Here is a 22,893-nt window from a genome sequence, read left to right as displayed (position 1 = left end):
GAGAAGCCATTTACATACACATACAAAACACAGAAACATGCAATGCTTTTCATGCTTCTTCGGGGAACAAAGCCAGCCTTTGCATGATCATCTATCAGAGAAATGGAATCCTTGAGATCAGAGAGACATTGGGAAATTAGATTTGGCCCAGTGATTTCTCCTCCAACTTTCTGCTTCATAATATTCCACGTAGAGTAACGCTGGTGCTGCTAGTTAGATTTAGCAGCAAATGGCAAGAACATGCTGCTGCTTTGTGTGTGTGTGTGTGTGTGTGTGTGCGCGCGCACTCACACACAATTTTGGAGTCATTTTGTGCTGAAGATGAGCCTGGTCATTTTATTCTTCCGTGCTGCTACTCCAATGTGGCTTTACTCGTGTATATATTTCTAGTGGCAAGTGATTGCCGTGCTGTCTTAAGATAAGCAGGGATGCTGCAAATATAGGCTTCTTCAAGACTTCCCACTTTCCTTTCAAAACTCCAAAAAGGGGGGTGGGGTGGTAATTGGACAATTAACCCAGCTACATAACACTCTGAGCGCCTGCAGACCTCTCCTCTCACAGGGGAAAAAAGTTTCGTGATTGAAAAGCTCTAAAAATAAATATTGCTTCTTCCTGACACAACGTCTCCTTGGCAGCTCCTTCAGTCCTTCCATCCAATTCAGTTGAACCCCATAGAGAACACTGCTCATTTGGGACTGGAGCAAGGCAGCTTCCTGCTCCTGCCGAGTCCTTCTCGTGTAAACAGTCACCTGAGAGACAAACATGGTGATTCAGCCTTGGCAATCTCATTCTTCCAGGGAAATCTGGATTCCGCTCCCTATTGCAGTATCTTGGGAACCTCTACCTGCCAAGATAAAAGGTGTGCTTGTTAATGTGAGATCTAAAACCAAAGGAAGCTATCGGTGATGCAAATAGCAGCTTGCAGAGAGGGGGAGCAATTTTCACCGGGACCTGCAATCCTAGTACTGCTCCCCATGTGCACCACATCTGCTATTTACATTACAAAAAAAATGTACCTGTTAATTGCATCTATGCAAACTTTGCTTCACATATGAAGGGCCATTCAGTTTATTTTTCTGTGTTTTTTTCTCTACATGGATCTACAAGCATCTACAACATATGTTTAAGAAAACAGTCTCTGAGGTATATGCCATGGATATGCTCCCAGTATGTTTCTGAGCACAATTCAAAGTGTTGGTGCTGACCTTTAAAGCCCTAAACAGCCTCGGTCCTGTATACCTGAAGGAGTGTCTCCACCTCCATCATTCAACCTGGACACTGAGGTCCAGCGCCGAGGGCCTTCTGGTGGTTCCCTCACTGTGCGAAGCAAAGTTACGGGGAACCAGGCCGAGGGCCTTCTCAGTAGTGGCGCCTGCCCTGTGGAACGCCCTCCCATCAGATGTCAAGGAAATAAACAACTATCTGATTTTTGGAAGACATCTGAAGACAGCCCTGTTTAGGGATGGTTGTAATGACTGATGTTTTAATGTATTTTTAACCTTCTGTTGGAAGCCGCCCAGATGGGTAATAATAATAATAATAATGGATTTGGTTGGTTAGTGGTCAGAGATATTATAAGCTGCTCTTCAGTTAAAACTCCCAGAGTATAACTAAACCAGTGCAGTATTTTTTGAAAGTATATATAGCATCAAAGCAGAAAAAATAGTGTTAACAAGGCATGATGGTCTAAAAAATTCTTAAACTTTTAGATGTTATAATAAAACCTCTACAAGGCCTAGGTAAAGAATTGATATACCCATACAGTGGTACTTCGGGTTAAGAACTTAATTTGTTCTGGAGGTCCGTTCTTAACCTGAAACTGTTCTTAACCTGAGGTACCACTTTAACTAATGGGGCCTCCTGCTGCCGCCGCACAATTTCTGTTCTCATCCTGAAGCAAACTTCTTAACCCGAGGTACTATTTCTGGGTTAGCAGAATCTGTAACCTGAAGCGTCTGTAACCTGAAGCGTCTGTAACCCGAGGTGCCACTGTACAAATAACATGAAACTTGGTTCAAGGTAATATTCACCAGAAAAGCATTCAAAACAAAGGGAGCCACCACCTGATAGTTCATATCCCTGTTTGGTGGGGCATTGTGGGGAGAGGGGCACTTCTGATTTTCAAGGATTATCTTAATAACCAGGAAGTCCATGTGAGTGCAGGTGGTCATTTAGGAACCCAGGTACATGATCAGTTAGGGTTTTAAAGATTAAATATGTCCTGGAAATGTTTTAAGAAGCCTATTGGTGCATGAGCATCACAACATGCATATGACTGGCAAAGTAGATACACGTGGTTCCTCATAATTTTAGTTTACAGATTTTGTACAATGACTCAGTTCAGGCATCATACCAGATCTGATTTGAACATCCCAAACCATGGTCTGAGCTTCCAAATGTACAACAAACCATGGTTAAGAAGTATTTGTCTGCTTTCATTTTCCATTCTCTAAGCACCTAAGATCCACAATGTAACTCTTATCTCAACTGCACAGCAGTCTCTGAAGACAGAACTACCAGAGTAACTATAGCCTGTCAATTCAACCCTTGTTTGCACAAAGTCTAGTATGTCAATTCAGTAATTTATGATTCTGTTTCTTTTGTCAATTGCAAACAATGCAAAGTATAATTAAGCTTCCTTTACCATGGTTTGGCGTGTCGTCTGAACTAGGAAGCAATGTATGAAGTGTGTAATGCATCAATGGTGAAGCATGAAAGTATCTATTTAGCCCTGAGTTCACATACTGGAAAGCTGAGCAGATGCATAGATGTCACAAAACTGTCACATGTGTGTACATATTTTGTGGATATTACATCAATGCAAGAAATGTTTCATGTATCAAAAGGGGATCATGTTTGTTTCCAGTTCTCACCTCTTTTCCTCTTCCTTCCTTTAAATTATTCCATGAAATCAGCTCCCAGTGTGAACCTGATAATCTAGCTATCATCCTTGCAAGGACCCCAGAGAGGCTCATTTTCCTTCTATTTTGTTGCCATTTTGGTACCTTTTAATTTTCCCAGGCCTTTTAAGCTGTCTTAGCTTTAAGGTGTTTTTTTCGGCTCTGTGAGAAGCATTTTTACATAGCACAACACTGTTAACTGTGACTTGCTCAATTGTTATTAAGTTTTTAATGCCTTTATCTTTAATAATAATAATTAATTATACCCTGCCCATCTGGCTAGGTTTTGCCAGCCACTCTGGGAAGCTTCCAGAAGAATATAATAAGTTGTGAGCTGCTTTGAGAGCAAGGTGGCCTACAAATACTATTAATAAATAAATGCACATGTTATTTAACAGTAATGAGCCATTCTGGGCTTGGTACTCATTGGGCAGTTCTCAGCAACACTCCATACTTCTTTAGAATGCAAGTGATGGAAATTATGCCTTTTATCAGACACAGAGATTGGGATGGGCTAGGGGGAGTGTGTGTGTGTAGCACTAATCCTAGATAGCTGGCATTGTTAAGAGTGTAGCTTCAATGAACCCAGCAAGACTCTTCAAGGACTTCACCCCAGGATGCTTCCCACATTTCCCCTTTACAGTACTTGCCTTCTTCAGTTTTTTGACATTGGTGGAGCGAATGGCTGCCAGAAGCTGGTCTCTGGAGTTCTTCTCTTGCGGAGGAAGAGCTTTTTCTACCATCTTCCTCTGAGATGCCGGAGAGAGTGACAACCGTAAGTTTTCATTGATCAGGGGAGGAGCCAGGAAAGGAGCCAGAGGAGGGGCCAGAGGAGGTGGGGGTGGTGCTTCTGGGGCTCCGGCTTTCTTAGGGGAAACTTTAGGGGACATTTTGGGGGATGGTTTCGGAGAGGCCTTAGGTGAAGAAGCAGCTGGCAGGCCTCCTGCCTTTGGCACCTCCAGGGAGTCCTTCTTCTCCCCTTTCCCCTGAGCCTGCTTCTGCTCCTGCAGGCGCTTCTGCCGCTGCTTATCCATGTTGCGGCTCAGCAGGTTGGTCACGGTCATCCGGGGCCCTGCCAGCTCAAAGTGGTAGCCCAGCTTCAAGAGGGTGGTGTTCTCCTTCAACAGCGTGGCTATCTCCATCTCTGTCTTCCCTCCGCAGATATGCCTCTGGTTGTGAAAGCGGAGCTCGGTCAGAGTGTTGTTCTGCAGCAGCGCACGGAAGATGGCCAGGATCCCTTTGCCTGTGATGTGATTGGAATCCAGGTTGATGCTGGTCAGTGTCTTGTTGGCCTTTAGCATGATGGCAATGGCAAAAGCAACATGGTCATCTGCACGTGTGTTGGCCAGAGCAAAGACCTTGGCGACGGTGTTGAATTCCAAGGCCTCGGCAAAACGCACCAGGATCTCGTTGTTGATGCAGTCGGAGTTATTGACATTGATCTCTATCATCTCTGGGTCGTTATTCTTCACTTTCTCCAAGGGCTCATCAAACATGCTGGTGGCTTCCTCTTCTGTGTCCTGGCTGGAAGAGCCGTCTGCCAGTTTAGAGGGGCTGCTCTCAGGAGCCTCTGTTGTCCCTTTCTCTTGCCCTGACATTGAGGTTTTGCCCTCAGAGGTTCCTTTGCTATCTGTTGGGGATTTTGCCTCACTGCCAACCTTTGATCCTTGCTTTAAAGCTGAACTTTTCTCTCCATTTTTCTCCGATTCCTTTTTGTCTTCTCTCCGCCTGTCTAAGTCTGACTTTAAAGCGGAACCTTTTCCTCCCGTTTTTTCAGATTCCTTTTTATCTTCCCCCTTTCTGTTTAAGCCTGACTTTAAAGCTGAACTTTTCTCTCCATTTCTCTCCGATTCCTTTTTGTCTTCTCCCTTTCTGTCTAAGTCTGACTTTAAAGTGGAACCTTTTCCTCCCGTTTTTTCAGATTCCTTTTTGTCTTCTCCCTTTCTGTCTAAGCCTGACTTTAAAGCTGAGCCCTTTGCTCCTGTGTTTTCGGGTTCTTTTTTATCCCCCCTCTTTTTCTCATTTTCAGTTCCCCTCTTTAGCTCTGTTGCCTTTTCTTCTTTCCTTTTTTCCTCAACTGCTTTGATCTTGGCTGCCAGGGACTTTTCTTCCCATCTTCCTTTAATTTCATTGTTGTCCACTGAGATGGCTTTGTATTTCTCTTTGGGTAACTTCTTTCCTTCCTCCTTCTCTTCTTTGACTGGCCCTGTGTTCTTAGTAGTGTCCAGTTCATCCTTCCCTTTCTGATTAGCTTTCTGGACATTTTCTTCTTTTTTCCCTTCTTTTCCGAGATCAGAAGATTTGCTTCTTTTCAGATCTCTACCATGGGTTTCCTTTCGTTTTTCTTCAAGAATCTTCACATCTTTCTTCATCTCTGCTGCTTTCTCTTCCTAGAGCAGGGGGAGAAATGCAGAAAGAAATACTTGTTGAGACAATAGCATGCTGACAATGCAGCAAAAATGCAGTTTGCTCCTGGAGGCTATGTTTGTCATATTTAATAGGAGAAAATGACAGTGGTTAAGGAGAGCCTATCCATTTCCTCCCCAAATCAGCTTTAATTAGAACTGAGAAGAAGAATAACCTAGATGCATTTTAAGACAGGGATGTGTATAATGAAAACTGGAGAGAGATCTTATTAACACTTGTTTGACTCTGACGTAGATCCATGGTCAGCTCATGCCAAACCCTCCAGGTAATGAACTTGCCCTTTGGATCTCAATGAGCAATTCTATAAACATCAGGTCTTGCTGTCCCTTATGGAAACAGCGGAGCCAAAATGCTACATCTGAATCTCTTTGGCTTACACGGATTTCATTTCTGGCATGACCAGGACCCAAACTTTCTAGAATCTGCGTATCCAGCTTCAACGTGCCCTCTAGCTAAAGGACATCCATAGAAAAGGCAATCTTTTATATGACTTTGGTCTAAGAAATCTGGAAAAACAACAACCCAGCACACAGTTAAAACAAATTTATCTTAAGACATTATTTACATTATGGCCATAAACAGACGCCCTTTTGAGAAAGGAAGGATCTCTGTATTTAGTTAAAAGATTACGAGACTCATTTGAGTCTAGTATCTAGGGCTGCCCTTCCAGGACTGGAATGCAAACAAGTGGGCCAAACACTCAGACATGGTTTGCTGCTGGGTCAGAAAGGCAACCTCTAGCCCCATGCCACCTAGAAATGCAACAACAGCCCTCTTTCTCTTGCTAGCCTGTACAAATATTTTAAAATTTAAGAACAAGAAAGGAAATTGGCATTTTTGTTGTTGTTGCTGTTGTTGAAAGGAATTAACCTAAGTGAAATAGCAGAGAGGGACAAGAGGCAAGAACCTATATTGGTAGCTTTGACAGTAGATTAAACAGTAATTTATTATGTTTTTATATAACTTGGAAGCCACCCAGAGTGGCTGGGGCAACCCAGTCAGATGGGTGGGGTATAAATTAATGAAATTGTTGTTGTTGTTGTTGTTGTTGAAAAGGACGCCCCTATTTTCATTGGAGAAATGCTGGAGGCTATGCAATTCACTTGCAGCCCTACCTCTGACCTACCCTCTTATACCATCCCATGAGTGGACAAAATGTCTCCCTAGTCACCATGCCTTGCAGCTATTGGCATGAACTTATTATGCTCTGCCCCTGGCCTTTCTTTAAAAAGAACCAACCTGTTGCTTGCACCGATTCATCACAAATGTTTTGACAAACTAAAGCGCTTCAAGTTCCTCCTAAACATACTAAAATGAGCATTGCTGCTGCTTGCTGGCAATTACTGTTCCGCAGCCCCACTCAGATGTTTCCTTAAAAGGAAAAGGAGACTTGGGAACTTCTTGTTTGGAATCTGGGCATGAAGGCACTAATGATCCCTCCTTGGTCCTCTCCCTGGTGCAGCTAGCCTGCTGGACTGGTGCCCAGGGGTGGCTGTGTGCAAGTGGTATTATTCAGCAGGTACCAACAGAGTGACTTAACTGAGCTGCAGAGCTTGGCAGGTGTTTGGCAAGGGATGTGAAAGGCACACTTGGGTTCGAGGGTTGTTAACAGCCAATACTTACTAAACGACATCTCTGCTCTTCAGCTTTGCAGAGAGTCAGTAACAACGACTATGTAAGTATGAATGCAACCCCCTAGCAGCAAATCTAGATTGGTCACAGAGAAGAAAAGATTATTTACATTAAACATCCAGTGGAAGACAGTACTATGCTAAAACAATCCTCAGTAACCCTCAAGCAATTACTTGTTAAATCAAGGCTGTGGACACAGGACCAGTTTAAAACACAGATAGGTAGTTCTTTCTCTCAATTCGGATTGATGCTGGTTTGAGGAAGAACATATAAAAATGCAGTATTTCATAAGGAGTGACAGGATCGATGCAGGATAGTATAGATGCAGGATTGTGGCTAACACCATGTGTACATTGCTTCCCAAACTAGCAGCTGGAGCATAATGGATGCAGAGTTAAAAAAAAAAAAGTGTGTGTGTGTGTGTGTGTGTGTGTACACACAGTCCAAGAAAGGGTGTATACATTAAGTGGCTTAAAAAGCAGTGAGGATGTTCCCTCTGGCTGCATTTCAAGTTGCATTTGCACTTGCTGTACACACCAGAGAGGGAGGGTGTTCACTTGATGTACATTACCCTATTTGTTTCCATGTGCCCCAACACCCTCTGCACAAGTGTCTGAACACAGCTTAAGCATGCCTTGCATTTTCAAATCAGATTGAAGCCGCAATCTGTTAGGAGTATTCCTTGAGAAACTACAACAACTATATGGATTGCGGCCAAGGTCATGGGTACTCAACTTTAAACACAAGTGGTGGGAGCACGCAGGAGCCAGAGTAAATGGTAATGTGTACACAGCCTAAGCTGTAGCCTGAAAAGACATGACCTTGGCAAAATTCTGAAGGTCAGGAACCCTAGAATCCCAGGAGCCGCCAGCTTGGCCCACATGGGACTGGAAATAACTCCTAGGGGTAACTATGACAGGCATCAAATCTTGCCAATGATTCCTTTACTCTGAGAAGTGCCTGCACAGGGATGGGTTGGGTAGGGATTTTCTCTTCCCCAAAAGCATTACTATTTCTGGAATGGGTGTGTGCACATTAAACATATGTCTAGAAAGCATGAATCTGATCTCCTTCCTGGTCTTCATTCCTGTCTTAAATTGAGCTTTCTACATTGTTGCTTGGCTTACAACTGGGATCTGAAGTAGGCACAGGGCAAACATTTGAAAGTGGGGAGCTCAAAATGGTTTCCTCAGATACAGCCCAAATTTGTGTTGGGTTGCGTGGAACCCTTTGAGCATGGGCAAACTGAAAGAGAGGCGTGCACCCTCTACCACATCACCTGCTGCTTGTTACCCAGTGGTACCATAGGTCAGTGCATCTGGCTATTAAGCAGAATGCTGGTGATTCGAGTCCACCCAGGGATGGCTGTGGGCGGGATTCCTGCATCACAGGCGTTGGACTAGATGGCCCTCACAGTCATTTCCAACTCTATGATTCTATGATTCTTCCACTTCTCCAAGCCAAAACACCTTTGCAGAGGGGACTACGGGATCGATATCGATCATCATGTGAAAGTTGCTGCAAAAACTAGCAGCAGGAATGAGCTGATGTGGAGTAAATGGTAATGTGAACATACCTTGACTAACCCGATGCAGCCTAGTCATTTATCAGAGGACTATAATCAGAGGATTTATAAGAGCACCCGAGGAAAAAATGTATGCTGTCACATATAAACATCCCCCGACAAGCATCTCTGTATTCCACATTAACCCTCTAATTATGAATAATAATAATAATAATAATAATAATAATAATAATAATAATATCTATCCCATCCTTCTCTGCCATGCAGCTGCAAGGCAGGCACCAATCCTAAACAAAGAAGAAAGGTCCCTCTGGACATATTTTTATTCACAATGATTTGTGCTCATGATTGTATGGAGGTGGTTATATGGGATCCTACTTTCAATACCATTTGCATCTGCAAGTTTTGGGGCAGACATACTACTTCGTTTCGAGTCAGTGCATGTGTACCATAGCTTCTTGCTGAATCCCCGAAACTTTTCATACCACAAATGTTCCAGAGTGAGTTCGTTGTCCCTCTTTGTTGCATTATGGTGCAAGAGTGTCACTCTCAACTGCAACAATATGGTGACATCACAGAACAACTAATAGAGCAGAATGATATGTGGACAGTCCAGTATAAATCTGACACTAATGCACTATGCTTAGGACTACACCCAGTTTGAGATTCTATTCTCTTTCCTTCGTTAAATATTTTGTGGTTGTCAGCTGTAAGACCAAAACTCAACAGGCATTTTCTCAGCACATCTAGTCATGAAAACTAATTCCATAACTCATCTTGGTCTATGTATTTTATATGACTACTCACAACCACAACGGATCTCTCTAATGCTATTTATGAACATTGCTAACAAGAAAGTGCAGCTTATTCTACTTGTTAGAGAAGAGAAGAGATGCATTCAGAAACATGACTGCGGATAATGTTGACCACAGAACTAGCTCTGTAACATCCAAAAGCCTATTTCCATGAAGAAATATTTCAATTGTGCAGCATCCAGCTAAACTATCACATTCAGGTCAATACACTCCCATAATAGATGAGTTGGTGGTGCCAAGTTGCAGAAAGATTATGCAGTTAGCAACAGCTTATGCAGTGCCAACTGCATCTCTCAACTTGAAGGTGTCAACAGTTCCTCAAATGTCAACTGATATTCAATTACATTTCAATGTGAACCGTTCAGACGGTGTGAAAAAAAAAGAATATGGCTAAATAACATTGTTGCCCCAAAACAAACTTGAAGATGATCAACTTGATGTCTTCATCATTTTGTCAGTTGCAAAATTCGCCTGCTGGTTTTTGTGCTCTCTCTGAATCCAGCTGTTTACCCCTATTCAAATAACTTGCTCAATCTCTGCCTGAATGATTTTGTGGACAATGAATATTGTGAAAGAGCTAACAGAGCAACTGAACCTGGGGCAGTCACCTGTCACTAGGAACATAAGATCCTGCTGGGCCAGGCCAATGGCCCCTCCAGTCCAGCATCCTGCTCTCATGGGGGCCACCCAGATGCTTGTGGGAAACCCTCAAGCAGGGCCCAAGCACAGGAACACTTTCTCCTCTTGTGGTTTCCATCAAGTGGCATCCAGAAGCCTACTGCCTCCAACAGTGAAGGCAGAACAATGTCACTGCAGCTGGTAGCCATTGATTCAGAAGCATGACTTCTGAAGCTTTACCAGGTTGGCATCTTCAATGTGCTAGCCACTATGACCCCTAGGTCTCATTCCCAGTCAGTCACCACCACGAGTGTATGTGGGAAATCAAGATTTTTGATTACGCTTTCCTCTCCTTCTGCATGAACACCTATGTAGGCTCTATAAGCAACAACCTATTGGACAAGTAACTGATAAACCCCTTCCAGATTCCTATACGCTACCACTAACCTCAATTGTCCTTTTTCGTTGAGAAGTTTCCTTTTATGGTCCTTCTTCCCCCCCCCCCCCCCGCCAACAAAGCAATTCACAGGCTCCAGCTGACTCATGTCTTTGGACTTTCTGGCTGGACATAGTGTAACTCTGGGAATGGTGAATTGACATTGGCTGCCACACCAGCATCAGCCGGAGATGTCACAGAGGTTAACTCTGTTCCTCATTCTGACCCTGGTCACACACAACAGAAAATGTCTTCAGGTACCTCTCTTGACTTATTTTTCTGGATTGTAACAAGTATTAGAGAATTGCTTCACTACTTTTGTAAATTCTTATGTTCGCTGGTTCCACAGAGAAAGGCTGTTTAGGTCCTGCTTCTAATCAAATATCTTCCTTTTGTTTCTCCAGTTTGGGTTATATGCCTGAATAGGAACTCACTGCCTGAGTTTGCTATTAGAGGAAATAATTAGAACAGTGCTTTCCGAACTTTTCATGTTGGTGACGCACTTTTTAGACATGCATCATTTCACGGCACAATAATTCAGTTTTACTAGCAAACTGGAGATTAAACTAACCACTTTCCAACTACTTTCCAGCCCTGGGAGGAGCACGGGGAGCGTTTGTGCGACACACCTACACACTGCAGCCAACACACTAACGTGTCATGACACACGGTTTGGAAAGCTCTGGTGTAGATGCTAAACAACCTGCTCACCTCTTAGGTTTCCCTTGGGCCATGATTTTCTTTGCCAGATCTGAGAGCTGTTATGGTCCTTTCCTAGAGAGATGCTTTGCTAAAATTGGGGAGTGAGTAGGGTCAGGATTCATCTCTAGAGAGATGTGCCTGGCACCATCATCATCAACTTTTAGACACCAGGCCAATGCATTCTTGTTTACTGTAGCATTCAGTTCTTAACTGGGATCATATGGTATGCTACTCTAGTCTGGACCAGTCTTTTAATAGGGTATGGCACAATTCACCCTTTTTATGATATTGCAGGATAAGCTCTTTTACTAAATAATTTTATCACGTTCCTCCTTTAGTGGGTTGGGGTAGATTTATCTTTTTATAACATTGCTGGGTGAGTTTTATCTTTTTGATGTTTTAAGTTTTGTGTTCTGCAGATGTTATGAAATGAAGTAGTAGACCCACTAGAAGTAACAGACTTAATTTGCTTTAATTTTAATGGGTCTGTTCTGAGTAAAACTTCATTGATAACTAGGTAAGGTAAAAGGTAAAGGTAAATGACCCCTGGATGATTAAGTCTAGTCAAAGCCAACTGTGGAGTGTGGTGCTCATCTTGTTGCAGGCCGAGGGAGCCGCCATTTGTCCATAGACAAACTACCCTTTATGTTTTCACAGTGGAAAGGCTTTGAAACATTTTATGTAATTAAGTGATGTATAAAAACAATTATAATAGCAATCCTTTCACTAGCAATAAGGTTAATTGATGCCCCCTGAGCTGTGTGCCTTTGGCTCCTTGAGTATGAAGAAGTCATAGAGATGCTCATTTCTATTTTAGGTTGTTTATAAACAGCTTCCTGGTTACCTATGGTTGTTCTAACCATCAGAGAAAAAGACCTGGTATTATGTAGTCAAAGTAGTTCCAAATATAACTTGCTCTTCTGAGATTCATTAGAGAACCAGGATCATAAATACCTGCTACTTTCCCATCCCTGATAAATTCCAAATGAACCTCATGGACCTGGCTTCTGTCTTTTTCTCTCATTCCAGGAAAATGATTGGTATATACCATACAAGGTTAAGCAGATGCAAGACCACCCCGTTCCTCCACCAGCTCAAAGGAGCAGAGTAGGTAAAGCTGTCTAGGAGGAATGGACTCTGGGTTAGCAATCTCTAGCACAGCTGGCAGGTATTGGTTTGTGGATGTCTGGTCTGATCAAAGGTGCATATTTTAGATAGCAGCAAAGTCGTAAACTCCAGATTAGTCAGCTCACAGTGAAGCATCTCTCAGCCCTGCAATATTTTGCCTTGTTAACCAAACACCATCTGAAAACATCACAATAATATATGGTGTCCCTTCAGCTCATATACCTACACAGAAGAAAAGCCTGCAGACTGACATCGAGCATGGAGGTGGAAACATGAGGCAAACGGAGGAACACAGGAAGCTGGTTTCTACTATGTTAGACCATTGGTCCATCAGCTCTGGACTGTCAACACTGACTGGCAGTGTCTCTTCAGGGTTTCAGACAAGGAGTGTCTCCCAGCCCTACATAGAGATGCCAGGGATGGGACCTGGGATCTTCTGTATGGAAAGCAGTTCTTCCACCACTAAACTATGGCCCTGTGTGCACTTATCACACAGACTTTGGTTACTTGAAGGTAGAGGCAAAGCATGTGGCTATCCTGAGTTGCGGCAGCGGCTTTATTCTCCACCTAGGGCATCTCCCTGCTTGCAATGAACTCATCTGCCATAAGCAGAAGGTGCTGCCTCTCCTGTGTGGTATGGTGCTTAGCATGTTGGACTAGGTTGGGGGAGCTGTCAGCTCGAATCCCTTCCCAGCCACGAAACTTGCTGTTGGTCCATCATTATATCTCGGCTTAACCTACCTTCCAGATTTGTTGTGAGGATGCAAGCAGGGACAAGAAGCCCCAGGCTCCTTGTAAGTGCACTGCCTTGCAGGGTGTGATACAAATGTAACAGGCACATTTTAAATACCACCCAAAGGCCTGTCAATTGTTGGCATGCAAAACTAAATAACTAAATATGCAAGAACTGCCTTGATGGATCAGATCAAACCTCCATTTAACCTCACACTCTGTCACCAACAGCACTAGTAAGATGCCTTTGGGGAACTTATAAACAGAGCATTTAGAGAGAGATTATTGCAGCATAACTGAAGGCTCTGCTCCTGGCAAATCAATGAGGCAATATCTGCTTCGGGCAAATGCATTGCCACAAGCAGGGATTTGCATGGGCCAAGAGAAAAGGAGGTAGCCGTGAACTGGGCAGCTCCATGGACCATCCCTCAGCTCTAAGGATGCTTTAAATCTCAGCCTGAGCACTGTCACCTGCTTAACAGGCCTTCAACCAAGCCTTCACCCTGGTCTTCTACATCTGTTTCATTATTGTATTAATTCACTTAATCATTTCCATGAGGTAAGATAAACTGATGGGGAATCTGTGGGTCTCCAGTCAAGAGAAATGGGATGATGATCTCAGTGTGTGAGAGATCGTCATGTTATTACAAACTATAGAACAACTATAATGTTACATGTGTTTGAACTATGGGCAAACTATGTTACATGTGTTTCAACTATAGGTAAACTATAATGTTACATGTGTTTCAATATATTTCAACTACTGTACAGTGGTATATTGGTACTCTAATGGCTTGGCTCCTGAACAAATTGGCTTCCAAACACCGCAAACCCAGAAGTAAGTGTTCTGGTTTGTGAACGCTTTTCAGAAGCCAATTGTCTGACACGGCTTCCAATTGAGTGCAGGAATCTCCTGGAGCCAATCGGAAGCTGTGCCTTGGTTTTTGAATGGTTTTGGGAGTCGAACGGACTCCTGGAACGGATTAAGTTTGAGAACCAAGGTACCACTGTATTGTTTTAAATTAGTTTGTTTATACTATAGTGCTATGTCTTTTGTAATGGTGTTTTAAAATGCTGTGAGCCACCTTGAACTCCAATTTGGGAGAAAGGCAAGATATAAATACAATAAACAAACAAACAAACAAAACAGCTGGAGGGCCACAGGTTGCCCATCCCTGCTCTAAATACAGTCCAGTGTCTCAGATGATCATGACAGAAGTCACAGCATTAACAAAGGCTGATTCACATGTTATTCTTGTGTAACCCAGGGGAGATGGGAGGTTCTGCATACCTGGGGTGGAGCGAAGGGTGGGGGGAGACGATAGCAACATGCCAAATACTGTAGTGACACTAGAATCTCAGCTGTAAGTAGATCGAGGGGGCCCAGAATAAATTTCAGCCTTGAGAAAATTCCAAACTAACAGAACTTTAAAAGTTTCAACCATTCAAAAGGGTTCGGTTGAAACAAGAGAATGCTAAAGTCACTACTCTACTTATGGAAGAACCAGAGGAGCACAAGGAAGACTGCATTCAGATGATGGTCTTCTCAGCCTGTGAGAGATCTTCATGTCATAACAAATTTGGCCCTGGTTTCAGCCCCGCTGCTGCTGGGATCTGGGGTTTCAGGAGTGTTAATCCCCCTATTACTAACAAGCCCAAGGAGGAGGAAGGGATTGGACAGGGTATTTTTTCTTTCTCTCTGGGGATGGAAAGAGATGAGAGTCAGCTAGACAAGATCTTATTACTGCAACATGATCTAAAGGGGCAGATTTACCAGGCAGCTTGACCACCAGCACAAGTTCTTTGTCTTCTACAGTTTAGCTCTGTAGTACATACATCAAATTAAGCAAGTTGGTAACTCTTTGAAGATGCCGTTCAGCATTTTAAAAATGTGTATTTGGGCCCTTTCTTTAGCTCGGTCCATGAAATCACTATTCTTCCATGAAATCTACTCTTTGTCACCGATCACACTTTGCAGGGCTTTGCAATACAATGGAAGTAAATCCAGTGAAACTGGGTATGCTATTTGGAAATTTGCATTCTTTCAGATACCGGATTTTAGAAAGCAAAAACTTGGAAGTCCGATTGTGGCATATTGTAAGGTTAGGGTTTTTTGTTCTTGTTTTGAACATAACATGCATTCTTTTCTTAATAGGCTGCAGATAACCTCTGGCAAAGGATATCTTAAGGTGAGGTTCCCAGGCTTTTTAAGAGCAATAAAACAAATCCAAATGACCAGTTTATTTGGTGGCATTCAAAGAAAAAAGGAACAAAACCATATGATCCAAAGGCACACCATATCATTTCTTAGGAACAAACTTTTTTGGGGGGGTGGAGGGAACATTTTTAAAAATAAAAAACAACAAATAATGCTTCACTGACCTCTAGCATTGATATTGAGGATATTGCGGTGGGAAACATCAGGTGTGATCTTGTCCCCATCCTCCTTGTGATGATTCAGTGGATAGGGTTATATTATTGAAGGTACCATGAAGGCACAAAGGCTATGTATATATTAGTGGCCTAAAATGCAGTGAGGTTGTTTCCTTTCACTATGTTTCAAGTTGCATTTGCCCATTGCTGTACACACTGGAGAGGGGGTTAGGATGCTTTCACCCAATGCACATTATCTGTTTGGTTTCCCTGTACACAAAACCCCGAACTCCTATACACAAAGCTGTCATCTGCACGTGAGCTGTCATCTGTGCACACACAATGGCTACCTCAAATGTACACACCTCAGCTGAACTGAGAAGTGAATGTGGCTTACATTTTCAAATTGGATGGAAGCTGGTTTGAGAGAAAGTGCACCAACCAGCAGTATTTCTTAAGAAACTACAGGATACATATGGATGGCAGCTTACATTGTATGCACCTGAGGACTCCAAACACCAGAGGTGTGAACGCCCTTGAGCCAGATTTTTTTTTTTTTAATGTGTACAGATTGTCCTACTCAGAGTAGATCCAGTGAAATTAATGGAACAAAGTTGGTTGTGTAATGGGTCTGCTTTGAGTAGGATTGACATTGGATGCAACCCCAGAGTTCTCTCTTACTTCAAAAGCCATTGCTTTCCATTTTACACTTACCTGGCTCAGCTTCAGCAAAATTTAGCTGTCATGCCTTAAATAACTTGCTGAACAGTTGAAGTTTTGAAAGGAGCCCTTCTTATATTAGCTAACCCCTTGAGCAGCTTATTTTATTCAATATTATTACTATGAACAAAACCTCAGTGAAATAGTAAGTACTTTTTGTAGGACTACACATGAAATTGATTTCATCAAAGAAAAACCGTGGAGCAATAAACAGGCAGGGAGTTTGATCAGCTGAAGTAACAAAAATCCACTAAACAAAGAGTAGCTACAATTGGCACTTTTTAAATGTCTTTCGGCTGGCTCTTCTAACTCCCTTGTTACTTTCACTATATTCTAAATATTTATTCCTTGGACTTTGTAGGCTTTACATTAACTGATTCTCTATAGCTGGCTCTTAAGTCCATAACAATGTTGAAACCAATCCTATGTTCTTGCTTCACACAGCAATAGAGAAGCACGGAGCAAAGCTTGCGACTTCCCATGTTGGCATCATGGTGCACATGTGCAAAAGCAACAGTGGGGTAGCACCAATCATTGACAGTACAACATTGATCCTAGGGGGACATCTCTGTGGTTCAGGAGCTTTAAAAAGGCATGGAGGCAAATTCATGGCAGTCTTGTCAATAGCTATTAGCAATAATAGTTAAATGGAACCTCAGTATTCAGATAGGAAAACACGAGGGGAAGGCTATTGCATTTATGTTCCTAGAAGCATCTAACCTGACCAAGTGTGGGGAACCTGTGGCCTTCCAGGTGTTGTTGAGACCAGGTGTTGTTGAGACCATCAGGCCCAGCCAGCATGGCCAATGGTCAGGGATGATAGAAGTTAGTTCAGCAACATCTGGAGGGCCACAGGTTCTCCATCCCTGGACTAGTCACTGTGAGAAACAGGATGTTGGATCAGATGGACATTTCATCTGATCTAAAAAGGCTCTTCTTCTGTCCTATGTGTGTTTGATTTTTGACCAGGTCGTGGGCAGGGAGAATAAGAAACATTTTGAACCCAATCATAAGGGCTGATAGCAGCATCACAATCTTGGCACTGACACAAGTTGGTGCTAGTAAGGAAGTTCCCTGCAAACAAGTGTGTGTGTTTGTACACATGTACACACACACACACACACACACACACGAACACTGACCAATGGGAAACTAGCTGGGTGTACATGTGCAATTTTGATCACAAAAATGGCCTGTAGGAAAATTATAGAATTGTAGAGTTGGAAAGGACGTTGAGGATCATCTCCAGGCATGTCCAACAGGTAGATCGTGATCTACCGGTAGATCACTGGACGTCTGTGGTAGATCACTGGTAGATCACTGGCTCCCCTCAAAGAAGTTCAACAGGTTTGGCTCCCCTAAAAAAAGCTCAACATATTTGCCCTTCACCCCCCAAAACGGGGCTTTCCTCATCCCTAAAAGAAGCTCAAGAACTTTGACCTGAACCCCTCCAAAACAGGGTAGATCACTGCCAGTTTTTAACTCTGTGAGTAGATCACAGTCTCTTGGGAGTTGGCCACCCTATCCACTGCAATGCAGGGAACTCAGTTAAAGCATCCATGACAGATGACAATCCAACCTCTGCTTTAAAACCTCCAAGGAAGGGGAGTCCACCACCTTCCAAGGGAGTCCCTTCCACAGTACTTTCAGGACATGCTGTGGCTGTGATCTAATTTACAGCCCCCCCCCAACCTGAATGATGAATTTCACTACAAAGAAACATGAGATTGATTGTTCCATAGAGCTGAACACTGGAGAATTCAGGGCAGATAAAAGAAAGCACTTTGTCACTCAGTGCATAAACTGCGGAACTCACTCCCACAGGAGGCACTGATGGCCACCAACTTGGGTGGCTTTAAAAGTAGATTGGACAAGTCGTGGAGGTTAAGACTATCAATGACTACTAGCCACGGTGGCTGTGCTCTGCCTTCAGTCAGAGGCAGTAATGCTCCTGAATACCAGATACTGGAACCCAAGGGGGGGGGGAGACTGCTCTTGTGCATGGTTTTGTTCATGGGTTTCCCACAGGCATCTGGGTGGCCACTGTGGGAATAGTGATGCTGGACTAAATGGGTTGTTTGCCTCCTCCAACAGGTTCCTCTTAGTTTCTTACGATCACAAATCTCCTAATGTCATGCGTAGTTTTAAGGAGAGGCAAATGGGACAGAGCTGTCCACCTGCCCTGTTTGCCTGGCAAAGGATGGCACAGCTGCTTTAGCAACTGGGTGGAAGGAAATGCTTGGCTACAATGATGGAAGCTTTAAATAGGATTGAACTGCTTGTGCACTCTTCGCAGCACACAACTTGGCAGTAGAGTATTCATGAAGCTCCTCTGCTAAAGAAACACTCTCTCTGGGAGAGATGTACATTCTCCATAGCATTCAAATCAACCCTGAGCCACTAATAATAATAATAATAATAATAATAATGGGTTAACAGTGTCTTCAACTGTCTACTTCCTATTATGGAAGGTTTTTTTTAATCATCCTGCAAGCTCTAGTTAAACTCATTGTTTGTGCAGATTCTCTTAAGACTGGATGCTTACAAAGGATCATGCTGCATACACAGTGTGCTTAACTTTATCTAGTGGGAACCAAAGAAATAGAGAGAAACACTCCCTAATTATTTGCAGGACTAGAGCTATAAAGGAGACATGAACTATGCCTGCATGAAAGTGCCTGTGACACACCAAAAGACAGCCCATCAGCCCACAGTCCCAGGGGCTCAATGAACTTGTTGCTGCTTCCTGGGACTGAAAACACACAGGGGGTTATCAAGCACCAGGCTGACAAGAATGGCTAGTGGGTTAGTTTGAGTCTGGTGGGTCACAAGCCATGCAAGGCCCCACCCACAAGCTGCTATGTTTTCCATTTGTCTCATTGGTTTTCATCAATTTAGCAGTTCAGAATACTTCCTGTTGATCTAGGGCGAGACTGAAAAATGAACAGTCAAGAATGACTGTTCATTGAAATACCACAGTTGTTGTGTTGTTGTTGTTCTGGCCTTCGTTCAGCTCATCCTGGAGCAGAAAAACAGGCATGCATTCCCACTTACATGCTCCAAGCCCCTAGGCTGGGCCAGATAGCCTGGCAGCCTAAATACAAACAAATACAGAACCTGCACTTTAAAAGCCATTTTTCTTGGTGCTAGTTTCATACACATTACATGTTTATGTTTCCAAACAGAACAGCCAATGCAAAGAAAAATATATTTTATATACTTCAACATTCAGAATCAATAACTATTGCCAACTTTATTTGCATGCACGAACACAGGGTCCAGGCTCAGTGGAAGAGGACATCCATTATTTGCATGCAAAAGCCCTAGGAGGAATGACTGCTGGATGGAGCGCAGAGAGAAGAAATGCCATGGTGCATCTGCAGCAGCACAACCGAATGCCTTCTTCTGCCCAGGCCCCCAGCTGCAACAAAGCATGTCTTTTCCCCATCACTCTTTACAGCCACAGCAGGCACTGCAACCTTCAAACAGTTTGACTTCACCTCCAAAGGCACACTCCTCTATTGTCTCCTCAGACAGATAGATGCCAACCAATGCCTGGGTTCTTCAGGTAGGGCTGGGAAAGACTCCTACCTGTACAGTCACTGCCAGTCAGTGATGATGATTTCAAGCTGTGATACCTGCCCAACATGGGCACTGAAGATCTGCAGGGAGGCTTGCTCCCTGTTATCTCAAAACAAGTGACTGAAAATGTTTTTTTTATATTTAACCCCTCTAAGTTGTCCATTACATTTTGTAAGTTTTTCTGTTGTTGCTTTTAAACAGAAAAAGCTTGTTTAAACATGGTATTGTGTCCCAAATTACAAACAGAATTTCGCAGGACTGCTGATGTTAATGTTAAAGATAAGCCTATGCCCCTGAAAGCTCTTACAACCTCCCCTTCCCTCACAAGTAACTGAATTATTTTGAGTCCCCACAACGACATGCTTGTGTAGTGAACACTTAGTTCTGCAAAAGGGATCAGTGTGTGTGCAGTGGGGAGAGATCAAGACACTTTTTTTTCAGCTCCATGGCAGACAGAAATAGAACAGGTCCCGCTTCTCTAAGCATGGAGGTTCAATTATGGGAATTACTTAACCTGTTGAATTTCTGCCTGCTATGCAATTATTTTTTAAAAATACAGACAACCCCTGCACAGACTGGTAGCAACCCCTCCATGACAAAATACTGTAACTTTTCAGTTGTGTGAAGTCAACATTACTCTGACTCTGATTTTGTGAAGCAAATCACCACTGATAATAAACTCATCTCCTTTCTCCAGCTTTTCTTGCTCTGTGGCCTATGCTGCCCCAAGTCAAATTCCAGCATCAAAGCAGCAGCAGCAGGAGGAAGAATCCTATCAGAATATAGAATTGGGCAGCTTGCAAAGGCTACTGCTAGGCACACAATATTATCTGATTTTATAAAATACATCAACAACAATGAAAGAAGATCATTTATTTCACACCAGTTTTTATTCCTGCCCTGGCTTCCTGTCTGTTCTCAGATTTCCTCCTCTTGCTGTCAAACTCCTCCATGGCCTTGCTTTCCCTTCTCATTTTGCAGTTTTATCCCATTTATTTATCATTTTAATGTGTATGAAATTGAGTGACGCTGCAACTGCACTGCCCCCCACCCAGCTGTGTTGATACAGTATTGTCATTTGCCAGGACCAGGATGAGGCACAGCAGTGGTAGGAAAGGAGGGGTATCAGGCTGGCAGTGGTGGGCACAGATGCATGAGAACCTCCCAACTTGGTGCTTGTGTCATCCTCACCACAACATGCTCCACCCCATCACAGTACCAGAAAGTACCCTTGTGCCATTGCCTCTCCTCAGTTTCTGCTCTCAGGCACAGCTGGTACAACCATAGAGGAAGAAAGGCTAGATTCCCAATGTCAGTATCACAGCCTTTGGTAAGGAAGGTGGCAGGAAGCAAACACACCTAGAACCTCAGTCAGGCCCGAGACAGAATGGCCTCCTGACCCTTATATGTTTCTGCCCCCTGCTGGGCTGGAGGACACAGAGCAGCAGAGTCCAAATGGCAGAAACAAAGATACTGTATTGTGACAGTGACTTATATTTCATAACTCTTGAGGACATATTTGCGAGAGTGAAGGGCAACAAGATTCCCCTGACACAATCATAAGCATCCTTTTGGCACCAAGTTAAAACTCACCCCTTCTCCCAGGCATTTGATGGATTATTGCTATCTGTTGACGGCATGTGTGTTTTGCTGAATGTTTTGCTGCCATTCTATTGGATTTGTTTTATAGCTTATTATATGCCTTTTATTGTGATGCATTGTTCTTTCCTCACTGAGTTTATGTCATGCTTTAAAAATTCTGAAGCCTCTTGGAGACTCTTTATGTGTGAAGCACTAACTAATACAATGAAATAATATTAATAATAGAGGTAGCAGTTAGCAGTAAAACAATGACACCTTGATGTTCCCTGCTGGGTTTCTTGATTATCCCCTTTTGCAAGAGCTAACACTTAAAAGACGGTTGTATTAATTCCGCTGCATCTTACCATGCTCATTACTATTCTCTAGGAGGGACAGTCCTCAACTGTTGACTCATTGATTTGCTAATGTCCCCTAAGTGGTTTTCATACATAAGGCCTGTTCCTGCCTCCCCCCCTCAAAAAAATTGCACAAATATTCCCTTTCCCAACACTCAGTAAGAGCAACAACTTACATCCATTGATTGTTCCCTCTGAAGAATTTTCTTGCTCTCCTTCTCACAATAATGGAGCATTGCCTCTCGATTGTATTTGCCACTTGGTTGTTTGTTAGTTTGGTCTCTCTGCCGCAACCCCACAGGAATGTTTGCATCTGTATCAGAGGCATCCAGCTCTTTTTCTAGCTCTTCCATCTCCTCAGCAGAGAGCGTAGACAATAAGTTGTCAATATCTGGATCCTCACTGACTTGACTTCGGAATCTTGCTACCTTGGACATTTTGGTAGCTTGCAGATGAAGCACAGGAAAAGTGCCAAATTAATAGGCTTTCGGGGGAAACAGTCCAGTGAAACCAGGTCCTTCTTTCTCTTACTTTGGAGGTGTTGAGATGTTACATGAAAGCAGCTGTGACTTCCCCACAGCCTTGAATATAATGGATATGCAGTTGAAGAACAGCTGGCCAATGAGAGTCAAAGCGGTGCAGCCTGGTTTAGATAGGCCAATCAGACATGGCAGGAGGCGGAGCTGGTGTCTATCAGAGGAGTTTGAAACCTGAGGACATTCCAGGGAATCTTCAAGTGCTGCATGACCAAATTTAGTCCTGCACATTTAGCTTTTTAAATGGGAAAGAAAACATGTAAAGAAGAAGGAAAGAGAGAAAAAAAACCCACCCCCAAACAAGAGATTAAACAAACACTGCATGAAAGGTATCAGAACTGTTTGCAGGACATCCTCTACTTCAACATCACATTTATTGACAAAGTATTGTTGGCACTTAGCATCCTTTTAATTAACAGTCAATTTGCAAGAGAATGTAGGAGATCCAGGACATGCTTGTGGCTTTCATTTTCACTAAATGTTTCCATTTTAAAAAAGAATAACACATGCTCTGCTCTTTATAGTATATGAGCATCTGGATCTTTCTTTGGAATGTTATGCAACACAATGTGCTTCTATGAACAAAACAAACAATTGGGGGAGGGCCATAGCTCAGTAGAAGAGCCTCTGCTTTGCATGCAAGCATTTCCTCCTTCAATCTGGCATCTCCAGGTAGGGCTGGGTGGGACCGAGGTCTAAAATCTTGGAGAGCTGCTGCCTATCGAGGGATGCTAAGCTAGGAGGACTGATGGATTCAGTATAAGGCAGTTTCCTCTGTAGAAAATGACAGCCATTTCTGTGCTATGTATGGTATGGCACAGTTTCAAAGC

The 22,893-nt window shown here is 43.1% G+C and overlaps 1 protein-coding gene across 1 annotated transcript; it reads right to left on the bottom strand.

The window, feature by feature from the left end:
* Positions 1-294: 294 nt before the first annotated feature.
* On the bottom strand, positions 295-22,147 carry LMOD1 (leiomodin 1). The gene is made up of 3 exons (XM_033153149.1): positions 21,704-22,147; positions 3,551-5,290; positions 295-844 (listed from the first exon to the last, which is right to left on the bottom strand). The coding sequence occupies exons 1-3, from the start codon at positions 21,962-21,964 to the stop codon at positions 818-820; spliced, it is 2,028 nt and encodes a 675-aa protein (XP_033009040.1). The 5' UTR covers positions 21,965-22,147; the 3' UTR covers positions 295-817.
* Between the last annotated feature and the right edge of the window lie 746 nt (positions 22,148-22,893).

This window comes from Lacerta agilis, chromosome 6 (genome assembly GCF_009819535.1).
Source record: "Lacerta agilis isolate rLacAgi1 chromosome 6, rLacAgi1.pri, whole genome shotgun sequence".
Taxonomy (NCBI): Eukaryota; Metazoa; Chordata; class Lepidosauria; order Squamata; family Lacertidae; genus Lacerta; species Lacerta agilis.
This window is presented reverse-complemented; position numbering and strand designations above follow the sequence as displayed.

Coding starts and splice junctions, on each gene's coding strand:
- LMOD1 (XM_033153149.1), bottom strand. CDS start 21,964: ATGTCCAAGGTAGCAAGATTCCGAAGTCAAGTCAGTGAGGATCCAGAT. Junction 5,291..21,703: donor AGAGGGAACAATCAATGGAT/GTAAGTTGTTGC, acceptor CCCCTGCTCTAG/GAAGAGAAAGCAGCAGAGAT. Junction 845..3,550: donor ATGTCAAAAAACTGAAGAAG/GCAAGTACTGTA, acceptor TTATCTTGGCAG/GTAGAGGTTCCCAAGATACT.